Source organism: Anoplophora glabripennis, unplaced genomic scaffold, assembly GCF_000390285.2.
Source record: "Anoplophora glabripennis isolate ALB-LARVAE unplaced genomic scaffold, Agla_2.0 scaffold1396, whole genome shotgun sequence".
NCBI lineage: Eukaryota > Metazoa > Arthropoda > Insecta > Coleoptera > Cerambycidae > Anoplophora > Anoplophora glabripennis.
In genome coordinates this window covers 33251-48918 of record NW_019417471.1, presented here as the reverse complement: position 1 = coordinate 48918, position 15668 = coordinate 33251, and the positions used below count along the sequence as shown (strand labels likewise).

At 31.4% G+C, this 15668-nt stretch overlaps 1 protein-coding gene across 1 annotated transcript in view; it reads left to right on the top strand.

The window, feature by feature from the left end:
* The first annotated feature begins 2912 nt into the window (after positions 1 to 2912).
* Positions 2913 to 15668, top strand: part of LOC108914554 — a 16389-nt gene continuing 3633 nt past the window's right edge. The window contains exons 1-8 of the mRNA XM_023456336.1: positions 2913 to 2996; positions 3356 to 3446; positions 3533 to 3871; positions 4017 to 4299; positions 5286 to 5544; positions 10245 to 10327; positions 11267 to 11294; positions 14971 to 15061. Coding sequence (XP_023312104.1) covers positions 3366 to 3446; positions 3533 to 3871; positions 4017 to 4299; positions 5286 to 5544; positions 10245 to 10327; positions 11267 to 11294; positions 14971 to 15061 — 1164 coding nt within the window. The 5' untranslated portion in view covers positions 2913 to 2996; positions 3356 to 3365. The remainder of the gene's footprint in view (positions 2997 to 3355; positions 3447 to 3532; positions 3872 to 4016; positions 4300 to 5285; positions 5545 to 10244; positions 10328 to 11266; positions 11295 to 14970; positions 15062 to 15668) is intronic.

Here is a 15668-nt window from a genome sequence, read left to right as displayed (position 1 = left end):
CTGGTGATTCGAGACTAATATTTTTGAATATTAGAAAGAGATAGAGAGAACATCTGCTCGGTGAATGGAGCTCACCTGGCGCATGCGGTTGCCGGAAGGCGGGTCTACTTTGCACCATAGCATGCTCTAATTGTTGCGGAACTGATTGTCTCAATTGCAAAACATTTTTCGAAGAAGAACGAGAATCAGACCAATTGCCAGAACCTACAATGATTCAAGAGAATGAAAATTGAATATTGTTATATTTTTATATTTCTATTTTTAATATGCAAATACTTTTTCATATTTAATAAATTTGTTATTATATTGACTTTTTGCGGAAGTCATCATACCCAAATTTCTTTAAAATTTAACGAGTTGATTTCATTTTATATTTGTTCAATGATCTGAAAAATCCTAAAAATATCAATAGGTATGACTAAAATTGCTTTGAAAATGCAATTTTTAAATAAATTGTTTAAAATAGTTGGCCATATTGGATCAGCCATTTTGAATTTTCATTTCCTGATATAATATTATTGTTCAGAAACCCCAAAATTATTGTTATAGGGCTCTATAATGTCGATTTAACTAAATTTACTTTGAAATTTGTAATTTTTAAATATTTTTTTTTTAAAGTCGGCCATATTGGATCAGCCATTTTGAATTTTTACTTTCTGATATAATATTCTTGTTCAGCGACTTCGAAAACCCCAATAATATTAATTTGATTAAAATTGCTTTGAAAATTGTCAATTTTTAATAAATTGTTAAAAAAAAGTCGGCCATATTGGATTGGCCATTTTAAATTTTTATTTTTTAACATTATATTCTTATTCAGCTTCGAAAACCTCGAAAACCCCTATAGTATCAATTTGATTAAAATTGGTTTGCAATTTTTTGATCTATTGAAAATAAGCTTTGAAAACCCATTTTATATTGTTTAAACAATTAAATAATAATTAGCGTACAAATACAAGTTTATAACTTCTTTCTATAAGCCGTTTCAAGGCGATTGCAAAAGGTTTTATGGAAATCCAAGGCTCTGCTAATTATTCCGAAATAATGCATATTTTTAAGCTACCTTTACTCCACTATATTCAAAACATATTTTTCAACACCAGTTGCTGGTCGGGAAATGAATAATTTCGCACAGTGTTGACAAATATGTGCTTATTAGAGGCGTGCTAGATTCCTTGTAAAATTCAGCTAGAAAATCCTGCAATATAAAATATAGTAGATATGTAGTTAAGCTAAATCATTTGAATTAAAACATTTGAGTTACTTGCGTACGAAAGTAAAATTAAAAATGATCATCTTCTAGATCTGTTTTGTTTCTTTTCGTATTCTTGAAAAATTACAAAAAAGTTTTGTATATGTTGTATAGGTTGTTTTTTTTCCAGAAGATGATAAAACTATTATCAATAAAGTTTTCAAGAAACAACCAAAAAAAAACGGTAACACGTTACTGTCAAATTTAAATTTATTTATTCATTTTATTTTTGTTGTCTTTGTTTATTAATAAAAGCAATAATTTTTTATATTATATTTGTTATAAATATAAAAAAAGTTTAAAGTTTAATAAAATGTTTAATTATAGAAAAGTTTTTTTAAATGTGGGCTGACTGGAGTTCAAGCGATATAAAAATTTATATTGTTTAAACTAATACTGGCCACTCAAATTTTCTTACGAAATATTAAACTTAAATATATGATGGATGGATGTAATTAAAAAAAAAACTTTATTATCTGACTGAGAAGTCATTACAGTTTTCATTTGTTTATTTAAAAGTTAATTAAAAATATGATAAGTTAACTTCTATATTTTTATTTTTTATTAAAATATAAATATTACACAATAAGTATTGAGAATTGCATTAAGATGGTTTTTACACAATTAATTTTTCAATTTAATGTCCCCAAATGTGTTTATTACAAAAAGAATTGTTGCTAAAATGAAAATTTTACACAATAGTTTTACTACGCAACGCAGTACTGCCAACCGCATAACACTAAATATTTCTATTAGCGCACTATTAAAAAAAATCCTCGTAGAAGTATACCTAGTAGGTAGGCAAAATACCTTATGTTTAGAGTTGATATAAAATTTAATTTCCGCACATGTTAAGGACTTAAAATAGTTGCGAATTCTCGAATTTTTTAATTGTTGGATGTATGAATTTTTAATTATTGATTTTTTTAATTACTGTAGTGTGAGTTTGTTGTCAAAAATTTTTACGACTATTATTGTACAGCTTAGCATTTTGCTAAAAAGCTTTCTCTTCTCTCTTTTTTTATTATAAAAAATAAATGATAAACTATTATATGCAGCAAAAAAATAACAGTTGTAGGTAATACTTATACAAAAATATAAAAATATAAACTAAAAAAATGTCCACGTAAACAATAAACAAAAACAATTATTTAAATAACAAAATCCAAGTTTTTAATTTGTTATATTCATACACGACGACTCCGTCAAATAGTACGTCATGTATTGTTTGTTTATAACTTTTAGTAGAAATTAAAATATTGATCCACATTAAAACGATAAGTAGGCGGTGGAACTTGAAAAAGGTGTCAATAATCACAATAAACTAAGTAATTGTATTTTTCCTATAAACCGTAGTTTTATGTTTTTCTATAAATATTAGAGTATTTATTATCCAAGTAAAGCATTTGCTACATTATTAAACAAAAGACTAGAAAAAATCAATCTCAGTTTAAGGTTTTACAACAAAATTTAAAGCTCAATATCAGATTGTTTCTGATCTACATCTAGACTCGACAGATATATTATTCAACGTATCTTCAGATAAAAATATTCCAGAAATTGATTGTAACATCTCTTATTTTTATCGACATCATTACAATGTAACAAAGTCGATTCTATTGTTGATAACAATCGTCGAAATTCATATCTTACCTTTGAAGATGACCAGATCTGAAGATAGGAATTTGTAATATATAGTGGTAGGATTCGCACTTTTCTTAGTTCTCATTGTGCTGTTCGAGAGGTAAGAAAAATAGTGCTATCATTCTGATTAATGCAAGAAGTAGTGGTGTTTTAATAAATGTAGGACATCACGAGAGAAAATACTATATTTTTTCAAAAAATATTGAGATATATATCATTTTTGACATTTTATTTAACATAATTGTGTATAAGTATTCTATGTATAGTAAAAAAGAAAATATAGCTAACACAGTTACAGTAAAATTAAATACAATACATTGAGTACCATTTGTTGGTAATGTAGGTATTAAATAAATTTTCCTATTTCGTATTTTCTATATAAATTGTTCAATGCTACAATTTTGTTTCTTCATTATTATTATTGGAGTATATATTTTGATTTGTTCATATATTTTCCAGAAAAATCATAATGAAGTTCTTGGTTCTTCTGGTTTCTCTAGTTTTGGCAGTTAATGCCGCAACTGACAAAGAGCAGTGGTTGGAATTCAAGGTAATTCACTTGAAACATCTAATATTTATTTTAAAAAGGCCTAAATAAAAAAAAATATATGATTAATTAATCAATGTGGTGTTTAGCAAAAATTTGGACGAGACTACAGAAACCTAAGAGAGGAACAGCAGCGATTCTCCATCTTCCAAGACAACTTGCGCGTCATCGAAACACACAATGCGAAATACGCCAAAGGGGAATCATCCTACTACATGGGAATCAACCAGTTCACTGATATGACCCCGGTTGAGTTCAAGGTCACGTTGAACAGGAGCGCTGCCTTGAGACCACAAAAGTCGCAACCTACAGCTTACCACGTAGAGTCCGGTGTCCAAGCTCCAGCCTCTTTCAGTTGGCTACCTCAGGGAATCGTCACTGAGGTCAAGAATCAAGGACAGTGCGGTTCTTGCTGGGCATTCAGCGCTGTAAGTCACTTAATTTTTTTTTGTTGGTCCTTTACAAATAAATATGCGCATATTTAACAAATAATAAAAGATCGGTGAAGGCTTATTTTCGCCTAAACCAAAACATTTCAAAAATCAAAAAGTACTAACACCTGCTTGTTTTTAGACTGGAGCTCTGGAAGGGGCCTACGCCTTAAGAACTGGTTCCCTCGTCAGCCTCAGCGAGCAAAACTTGGTCGATTGCAACAGCGTCAACTTCGGATGCGACGGAGGATGGATGCAGTACGCTTTTGACTACGTCAAAGACTACGGAATTGAGTCAGAGAGAGACTACCCTTATAGAGCTGTCGACCAGTCTTGTCAGTTCAGTAGCTCCAAAAGCGTATTTAGAGCCGCTGGTTATGTGAACATTCCTAGGGGAAACGAAAACGCTTTGCTGGACGCTATTGGTAAGCAAAATGGCCTTCATTCTGTTCTATTGTGTAGAGATTCGAAAGAAACATAACCTTTTCAAAACTTAGGTGAAGTGTTTGCTTCCTTTTTCAAAGACAAAGATTCTCAGAAAGGCAATTAAAGATTAGTAGATATCAATCAAATTTGCTTGTTTATGTCACTCGGTTATCTTTAATAAAGATAACTAAGATATCGAAGATAGATAAAGTTAGGTACTTTTTGTATTTAGAGAGACATTGCTTATGATACAGCAGTGAAATGCGATGAGAAAATATTATTTCTCCCTTTTAAAACAGGCGCTTTTAAACTTAAATTCTGATTAAACTACAAATTATTGCCTCAGGAACAATCAGTTAAACCAAAACTTCCAAGTCTTCGTGGTAGTGTCTTGACGTTTGGAAAGACATTTCATGTCTTTCTTCAGAAACTAGAGATGAAGTTTATTGGTCGGTATTTATATTTGCTGTGTACTGATCCATTGTGTTTTGGTTTGATAATTCGAAGACAGTGGTTAGTACATACGAATTGTTTCCATATTCAAGAGTTTTAGTCACTTATTTCGGTTGAAATGATTCTGTTTTTTCTTGGTTCTATCACTTCTGTGCAAAGTTTCATCATTTTAGATCTATTGAGTACCAACAGAGATGAATTAGCAATAGAACCAAGTAATACCAAAATTCTAGTAAGAGAAATAATATATTTTCCAGAACTCTACTCAGAAACATTAGAAATCTAAGAAAAATAGATCAATTTCGCTTAGAACTACCTGAGGTAAAAAATAAGGACCGGAATATCACAGGTCACTGACTACAACAAACATGAAAAGTGACTAGCAGCCTTAACCTTCAGTTTTTAAATTTTTTCTGAAGAACCAACAATAACTGATTGAACGCTTCCAATTTAACTTAATTTGTAGTACATTTGGTTACAAGTTTAGAAGAAAGTTTGTCTTGCTACTTCTCATTTCACGCTTTTCTTACAGTCAACGTGGGCCCGGTATCCCTAGACATCAACGCGGACTATTTCCAGTACTACGCTGGGGGTGTTCTCGATGATAGCCGCTGTGACGAACAACTGGACCATGGAGTTTTGGGCGTCGGTTATGGAAATCAGAATGGTCTCGACTACTGGCTGGTCAAGAACTCTTGGGGTGCTGATTGGGGAGAGAACGGATATATCAAAATGGCCCGCAACAGGAACAACCAATGCGGTGTTGCCACCGACGCATCTTACCCACTTTTGTAATTTGGTTGTTAACGAATGTTTCTGAAATAGATTGTACAATTATATGCATGACATTGTTTTGTTTATTTAAAAAAGAAAAGTCAATAACAAGATACACACACACATATACAATGTGTTAGAGTGGACAAAAGAAAAAACTTTTTTATTTGACATTTTACGGTAAATTACCTTTATTTTTACAATTGCGAAAAGGAAAAGTTGTTCGGAATTACAAATTACGAAAGAATTCCAAGTTATGGCAAAACTGGTACATTTTGTTTATTAAAAGGTGTGTCGACGGATATAATTGATACGAGGAAAAACTTCTTCTCCGTCATGGGGAAAGAAAAATTATTTATAGAAAATTTTATTATGGCATTTTACTTCAAATAGTAGATTGTGATCGTGAAAACTACTGTGTTGGTTCCAGTCAGTGAATAAATATCCTTCGATGTCAATAAAAACAGGCTTAAAATACTTTAGAAGTTGTGGAAAACTCCCATATACAGAAAAAACTTTGTAAATAAAATTCTGACATTCAAACAAATTTTTCACCAACTGATTATATTTTGGGACGAATCCACTTTTTAGACAGATGGTTTGTAATATTTGCTATATTGTGGTGTCGAGAATCCTCATTTTAGAATACCGTCCAGATGACAATATTTTAAACTTTCCTTTTATGGAATAATAATACCATATTTTTTTGAAAGTACTTACAACGAGAACAACTACGTGAATATGCTGCAAATGTTTGCCCTAATAAGTTCATTTATGACTGGTTTGCCAAAATTATTTTTATTTCCGGCAAGATACCTAGTTGTCCGGCGGATTTCGCTATAAGTGTTAGGACCTGGTTATAGGATACATATTCCAATTGCTGGTTGGAGCGTATGGCCCATATTCATGGCTTCCATGGGGTTCATTTAACAATCATGAGCTTTTACTCTTGGGGCCGACTATACCGATGACTTTTGAACAATAACGTCGACCAGCTAGGCTAATATTATAGAGAAGCTGTACGGAGGTAGAAGATATTAGACGAATTTCTTCTTCTTCAAATTTGTGTGAACATTAATAAAAGTGTTTTACTTTTAATCCAAACTTATTAGGTTGTTAAGCCAGTTTTATGTACGATTTGTTTTATTCAAAAACATTTTGGTACGCCTTTTGCTTAATATCACTTTTTCGAAAGAGTAAAAATAAAGGTGGTTTACTCTAATGTAGGTAACTGTCAACTTTTTCTATGGCCAGATTATTTTAAATACAAGCAAAGCTTTTGTGTGCCTCTCTCTTTCTGTTAAATCGTAAAATATATAATAGAAAAGTTTTTCCTTTCATTCACTCTAACCGTGGACAAACGGTTAGAGATACGTAAAAAAACTATTTTATTAAGGTCCTCTAAAATTGTATAGTATAGAACACAATTTTAGATAAGACATTCAAGTTTATAGTTAGGACCCCACAAATAAATGATGTTTTAAATGATAACATTTTTTATTAAAAAATTCAGTTTTATTTATAAACATGTCTGTTTGTAAATAAACTATACATATCTATCATATTATTGAAACAAAATCAAAAGTGTGTCGTCATAAGAAATTTTTTTGTTGCGTATAGTTTTATCTAATGAATCTTATAAAAGTGATAAGAGCTTAGTGGTAGGACGTACTTATAACGAGCGTTCAAATAAAAACGTGGTCGAAGTTGGCTCTGACACATTGGACGTAGGGAGTAGCTTATAGCGACCAACTTAACCTCATTTCTCAACGAGCTGTATAGCAGCTGTCAGTTTCAATAACGTTAATGACTATATAACTTTATTTTAAAGAATAATCGTGATAACAATAACAAACAATTAAAGGAGCTGCGGAAAGTGTCCCCCTCCTTGTTATAACAATAAATTAAAGCAGCTGCTGAAAGTGTCCCCCTCCTTGTTCCAAGCACTTTTCACACCTGTTCCTCAAAGAATTAAAGACATTTTCTAAGATGCTCGGGGTATTGTTAATTTCACGAATCTTGTCTATAAGTCGAGCCTGCAGATGGTTTAAATCAGGAATAGGCAGTTCAAAAATAGTGTTTTTAAGGTAAGGCCACAAAAAGAAATCACACGGCGTAATATCACATGACCTCGGTGGAAATTCATGTTCAGCATTGAGACTTATTAGTCGATTTTGGAAAACTTCCCTCAACATATTCATCGTCTCGCCTGCCGTATGTGCCCTTGCGCCATCTTGTTGAAAGTAAAAGTTTGTAATTTCGTTTTCTTCCAGCTGGTTAACAAAAGGAGCGATAATTTCTTCTCTATACCTTTGCGCAGTAAGAGTACCATTAAAAAAAATAGGTCCATAAATCCTCCTTCGATTGAGAGCACACCAAACTCCAATTTTTTGAGCGTGTAGAGGGCCCTCGACAAAAAAGTTATCTGGTTTTTCAGAAGACCACATTCTCATATTCTGTGAGTTTACGTAACCACTTAAATGAAACCAGGCTTCATCAGAAAAAAAGGTGATATTATGAAGTTCACCGTAGTTGTTTAAAAACCATTCACAAAATACAGCCCGTCGCGGAAAATCAACTTCATGAAGTTCTTGCTGACAAGTTAAACGATAGGAGAACAAACGCAAATCTTTTTTTAACACTGTGTGGCAGGTACCGACTGATACTCCCACCATTTGTGATAAAACACGTACAGAAGTTCTTGGCGCATTTTCCATTATTTGTTGGACATTTTCTTTTAATTCTTCAGTCCGCTTTTTAGGTCGGCCGCTTCCTTCTTTTCTTGTTACACTGCCCGTTTCACGAAAAACATTAACACAACGCTGAACTGCACTTTGAAAAATTTTGTACTCAACAACGCCGGGAAATTGATTTTGAAATTCTATGAAACATTCCTCAATAGAATACTTCCATATTCCATCAATCTTGCGTCCATTTCTAAAGTAGGACTCTATGATAAACACTTTTTGTTCTTGAGAAAACACCATTTTAAACGCTTTTTAAAACGAAAATATTCAAATTGATAGCGGCGATATAGCGCTTTGACAGATGACGTTTAAGTTCATTTGCTATACGCTACGCCCTACGTCCAAATTTTCAGAACCAACTTGACCACGTTTTTATTTGAACGCTCGTTACATAGGTATAGAAGAATAGACATTGAGACTAAAAACAGGAGATCTCATTGTGAAAACAATAGAACAGGAGAGTGAGAGTGAAAACAGGAGATCTCCTGTTAAAACAGGAGATCTGGTAACACTGATTGCCACTAAATTAAAATTTGTATACATCTTCCTTTCTACATCGTAATTTTATATAATAAAATCAGTGGTTTGCATATATTCCTTTTTACTGTAACCATTAAAAAATGTTATTGCACCCTTTGATTTGTTAATTTCATACAGATATTCATTAATATTTCTATGTAGTTGTTTCTTTTTCTAATAACGTAGATATTAGACGTAAGGTGATTTGATTTAACAACAATTTCGCACTTCTTAAAAGGCTTTTCAGTAAAATTGGTAGAAGTTATTAGCTCTACAACTCGAAATTTGACGATTTTCGAGCAGGTCGTCAGTTTAGACTTTTTGATGTTTCGAGAGACTTTAGCGACGATGTGGCAATCACCTATTCAAAATTGGTTCCTTAATTAACACACAATAAAAATACGATGCTATGAACGTTGTTAATTGTTAAAGTATAGAAGCGAAATGTTACGAAACATGAGCATATTGATTGTTTGACTATCTTAACATCTAAAGATGCATTAAAAGATAAAAATGTACTCTAAACTCTTTTGTTAAAGTTTTCCTACAGCGCAAACCCTCTCAACGTTAATTGCTTGTTATTTGCCACTTATATGAGAACAATGCAAGTTTCTTCTTGAAAAATCCCTGTTCAAATGAATTTACATATAATCAAAGCTATTAGTAAATAAGTATCAGGCGCGTGCTCCACAGATGTTTTTAATACGTTTGTTTAATATCAGGCAGAGACTGTTTCTCCATAAGTGATGCAGAGCTGCAGAACCACCGAAATTATAACAATAATGTAACGGAAACAGACAACTAAAAATACAATTTTGTTAAAAAAACATTCAATGATATCTCCGCGAATAAAAAAGCTTTTTCAAATCTGAAAAAAAGCGTTTTGAAGGGTAAGAGTAGTAGTTTTAGAGGGCATGATTCGTTTTTAGAAAAAAATTTTTTTCACTCCGTGATATAAGCTCAAATATAGCAAAAAAACGTGTTTCCTGCACTTTTAGGCTAGGATATCTCGGAAACGTGACGTATAGCAATTCTGACACCAGATTCGGATTCTACGCACCAAAAACCTTCGGGCAAGTGAGGTCTGGTTTTTGGGTGTGACCTTTCGTAAAATTTTGTTGCCCTGTGTTATTTAGAAATTTCAATCAAATATATATTTGGACTAAAAAGGGAAAATATATTTGCAATAACCAAGTGTTTAATGGCCAACAAAAAGATAATTTCTAGGTCATGCCAGAAAGCCCAGTATCTTAATACCAAATTTGTTTTGCAAAATATTTTTTTTAGAAGTGTAGCTTCTTCAATGTAAGTGTTGACGTAGTGGGTAGTTTCCCATTTTGCCGATATCACAAACACAATTCTACATTTTTTATATTTCTGATGTTATCACTACTGTAAATTATTATATTGACAAAAATAAAAATGATGTACTGCTGATTGCATACATACAGAGTGGTCCTTAAGTACACCTCGATAATAAAATCAGTGATTTTTGGTTACGTTAGGCAAAAAATGTTTTGGAATCTCGATCGCAGTAAGTGTTTTGGAAACAACCGGTTTATATATTTGTATGCAAGTACATTTAATGTTTACAATACGTGTTAATAAAGTTGCTAGCTCAAGTTTTATTAACTCACATTAAACAGGTTACAAGATATTTGAATAAATGTGATATTTTTTCAAAAGCTTTTAACGTGAACATTTTTTTACAAAACGTGTTCTTTTTAGCTTCACCTATACCATTTGTGCTACTTCTTTTGAAAACACCCTGTATGTTCATAGGGACTTTTTTTCCTTGAAATAATCTAAAGAATCACCCCTTTATTATTAAAAACGTAAAGGAATGCTTTCGTATATGGCAACACTGCCAAAATTGTAAATTCTGGTCATTTCTATTTTTAAAATAATGTCAGAAGATCAGTCAATTTTATTATCTATACAACTTTACAGAAGAGTTCACTATTTTGANGCTATTCAATATAAAATTAAACATCACCTGTCACTAATGTCAATGTGTACAAGTGAGTTAAGTAAACTAGATTATAAGCTTCTTTTTGTCATTTTTACGCTTTAATTTTACAGAAACTTTGACGCCCTGTATCTCGTTAAGGAGGCATTTGCGACCCTATGTTTATTAAGACTTTTCGTCTTAATTTTTCATGTATTACTTGAGTCCTCTAGTATCAAAACCCCTTAAATCCGTTTTTGATGAAAAATGAGATATACACTTCAAAATATTCCTACTAAAATTCCCTATTGATGTGTTCATTCGAATGATTGCAAAAGTCACCTAATATAATATTAGATGACTTCTGCAATCATTCGAATGAACACATCAATAAGGAATTTTAGTAGGAATATTTTGATGCGTATATCTCATTCTTCATCAAAAACGGATTTAAGGGGTTTTGATACTAGAGGACTCATATGAGGTTTTATTGTGTTTTTCAGTATTTATTGTGTTGTTCGATAGGTAAGGGAAATAGTATACTGTGTAACAGGTACAGAATAGTGTTAATTTTTCAGTTTGAAAATAGCTTTTTTTTATATTATAACAGATTAATAATTTCAAAAAATTTATGATAAATAATTGCAACAAAAAAAAGCATCAGCTGTAAACTTTTTCTGTTTAAAATTGTAATTTACTGTACAGTTTGAACAATTTTAAAACATTTTTTGCGTAAGAGAGCTGCTAAAGTTGATATGTCAGTTGATAGATTTACAGTTATTACAGATTTACAATTATTTAAAATTAGAGAAGTTTAAGGCAAATTTGACGTAGGTACGTATTGTTGCATCGATATTTGGAAGCGATGAGTGCGATACTAATTCAACTGTATGCATTATTTTGCTTGAAATATTCATTTTGGTATTCATTGAATCAACAGCGTAGCCTTCCAGTTCTTATATCGGTCAAAATAGAATTTAGATCTATATCTCTAATTTCTAACTTTCATAATTCTCCTCTGCGGTAGGCACCACTAATTGGATAACTTAACCATTAAAGTTATAAGAATTAAGATAGAATTCTACATGTTGTCTTGTAAAATATGAACAATTTATTAAAAAATACTCTTGTTAATGAGTATTCATCATCCGGTACTTCTTTCGAAAATGTATTTATTTCTTCTGATGTCAGAGTTTTTGTTTTTTTTTTTTGGTAGACCGCGTTTTCAAAGATGCACGTAATTTCGAATACGTCGAAATGTCAATACCGTGGTTAATGTTTATAGTCGATCTTAACATTGAGTTAATAGACAAAAAGGTAGAAGATTTTTTAAATTTTGGCATTTCTTTTCAAGTATAGTAATGTTAACTGTTCAGAAAAGGATTTAGTTGTATCCTTTTTCCTCCGCTTCATAATTTTCTGGACGCCATTTTATATTTCTCTCTTGAAATTTTCTGCAATAAAAAGTACAATGATTTTACAGTACCTGCCCTCTAATTTGAGATGGAATATTTTCCAGGTCATCATCACTAAATATTGTCTGGTTCTACATTTTCTACTGCAGCATTTTGAATATCAGAATAAATCTGTCCATTTTTGCGTGTATCAATTTGACACGGACTGACATTTGTCTTGGTTGTGAAAATATGTCTCGTGCGTCCCGCTGCAAGTGAATTGTAGGTAAATTGTAACTTACGCTTTGTACATACATTAACTACAATTGATGTATAAAACCCCACAGAAAAGTCTTTTTGGCACTGTCATGTCACTTTCTGTCGTGTTTTAAGTTTTGTGAGAAATTATCTAGTTTGCGCGCAAGTAGTGTGGATAGCGGCAATAGAAAAATAGTATATTATGTTACTAGGAGTAGAAGGCGATCATTATGTGTTGAGCCCAAAAGTTTGCTCGCCGAGGCGTTAGCCGAGGCTGAGCAAATTGGGCAAAACACATAATGAGCCTTCCACTCCGAGTGACATATACTATTTTTTCTTCAAGCGTGAATATAAAAAATTACTAATTTTGAAAATTTATAGCGGATAACGCGATGTTCAATCTCAGCACAAAATAAAATCAGTAGGTAGGTAATACTATTTATTTTATACATTTTATACATTTTATTGATTAATTAAACATGACAGTTTTAACCACTTTATTCATGAATAAAAAAACAAATGTAACAATTATTTTTCTTTAATTTGAATTAAACGAATAAACATCTAAATTACCTACATGTCTATCATCAAACTTTATTTATTAACATGAATATTAAATGTGCAATTTTGTATGGTACAGTTGTTGATATTTAAAGCGCTGCTGGCTGTCTTTTTTTCAAAGTTTACAGTTCTGTCGTTGAATACGTTACTTGTAATAAGGTTCTCAGTTTCAGTGTTAACAATTGTACCATTATTAACAGAAAAGTCTTCGATTAAATTATTTTCAGGATCAATATTTACAGTTTCGCTTGATGTACTTGGTTCATTATACTCTAATGGGTTTAATATTTTCATCGCTATCTGTTTCTTATTGTTTACAGAATCTTCAATGTATCCTTCAGCGACGCTGGTAGATTTCCATCCACCATGTCGCTTTAGGGTTGTAATGTCTCCACCATTATCAACTAAGATAGTTGCCGAGGTTCTTCTAAGGCAATGCCCCGTATATTCATGTGGATTTGGCAACCTTAAAAATGATGCAACATCTTTTGGCACTTTTGAAATTTTATGTATGCCCATTACAACACGATGACAATGGCCATTTTGATATTTAATAAAAAATCTATCAAAAGTTATGTCTTTTGGCCGAAGAGTAGCATATTTTCTGTATAAATTTAAATAAAACTCTCCAATTATGGTAAATGAACGATGTTTTTTAGTTTTTGTATTGGGAATATTTACTAATATTATATTTCCCAAATCTTTTACATCATTAACTTTTACTTGAATGAGTTCATCGCATCTACAAGCTCCTGTGACTCCAAATATTAGTGCAACCTAAAAAATATAGAATTATTAATTTTGTAACAATAAAAAAAGTTGGAAAATGCAAGGAAATTCTAAAACATGACGTAATTTTAAGACATCTATATTTATGAGTTTTTACAACATTCTTCCAATGAGCTATCTTTATTTCCGAAAATTGTTTATTATTCTCGTAATGGATACTATAAAATAACTTGAAGTTTACAAATTATAACAAAATTTTGTATTACAAATATAAAAAGGTTAAATATATATCTACCTATAATTTAAAAAGTACATACCTTGGTTGCTAAATATTTATCATCAGGTGCTTTATTCAGGAATTCGTCAAATTCTTTTTTAGACAAAACTTTCGACTTTTTTGGTTTATAATTTTCACCTTGTCGTTTCAAAAATGTAATTAATTTTGAATATTTCTCAATATTTACATTGTGTTCTATGTTTAATTTAGATTTTACCATTGAATATTGCGCCCATAAAGTTGAACTTTTCAGTGTTCTGGATAATCTTGTAAAATATGCTATCATCACATTTTCTGAATAAATATGTGCATTATTTTCTTTTGCCCAATTTATGAATTTATCATAAGCATTTTCATAAATTTTTCTCGACTTTGTTGGTATAAGTGTTGCCACTGATGTATTTGCAATTTCCAGTAATTCTGGTGGTGTGCACTGCATTTCTTCAGACATTTTAAAAACGACCCGACGCGACATCAAATTTCAACTGACACTTAATGAAACGTCAAAGCTTCTTGAATCTTTAATTCGTTGCTAGGATACTTACCTACACATTGTTACATTTTTTTACTAGTTAAAAAATGAAAAATATTTGTACTAGTTAAACAATAGGCTGCTTCTAAAGGAGGTGTTGCACTATATAATATAAGTATTATTATACGCTTGAAGAAAAAATATATTTTTTTACATTGTCTTGTGTCAAAATAGCAGAATAGCAATGCTCTCTTACATAACTAATATGAGGAAAGAAAATCATCTACATCAACTGATAACGACTATATAAAGTTATCACTGCTCAGTACTAGTTTCAAAATAGTTTTAAATATGACATGATGTAAACTATTCGTACTATCACACATAATACATGTAGGTGATTACTATAAACTATCTTAATTCCAACATCTAAGTCAGTTGTTGAACATATCTGTTAACATTAGTCTTAATATATATTTTTCTTCTAATCCCCATCGTTTGCTTTAGAATATACATATAATATAAATTTCTTTTCTAGAAAAATCGTAATGAAACTTATAATCGTTCTCGCTTCCCTTATTTTGGCCATCAGCGCCACCTCTGACACAGAACTTTGGCAAGAATTCAAGGTAAGTCATTCAAAAACTCACAAGCACAATCTGTAAATAGTACAGTTATTTATAAATCGTGCGTCAAAAAAATGTAGATAAAGATCTTAATATATATTTTAATTGATACTTTTAAATGTTGTCCTTAAGGGCGCCGTTTTATAGACAAGAAATCGCACTTTTAGTAAGACAGCGATAGCACCTGATAGATAGTAGAAAATCCATCCAGTAAGTGGCGGTCTCTACTAGCGTAATGCCAAACTAGAACAACTTCGTAATACCACATAGCAATCGACGTAAAGATTTCTTTAATCGGTAACTATATATTCTCAGGACATTGGTAAGCCTATTATCGTCCAGAGCCGCATTAGGGAAAATATGTGCAATGAACAAGAATTGTCAGATAATTTTAATATTTGCACAGAAAAATAATATAATGACCTACAGTGTTTTAATAAAATATTGGATGTGGAAACAGAGGAATACTATACTTGATACTATCAAAAATTTAAACATTTATTATAGTGTTTACGAAGATAGTTGAAACCGTATAAAAACTAAAAGTCGGCATCTCTTTATTGTGCCCGGAAAGAGATGCCGACTTTTAGTTTTTATACGGTTTCAACTA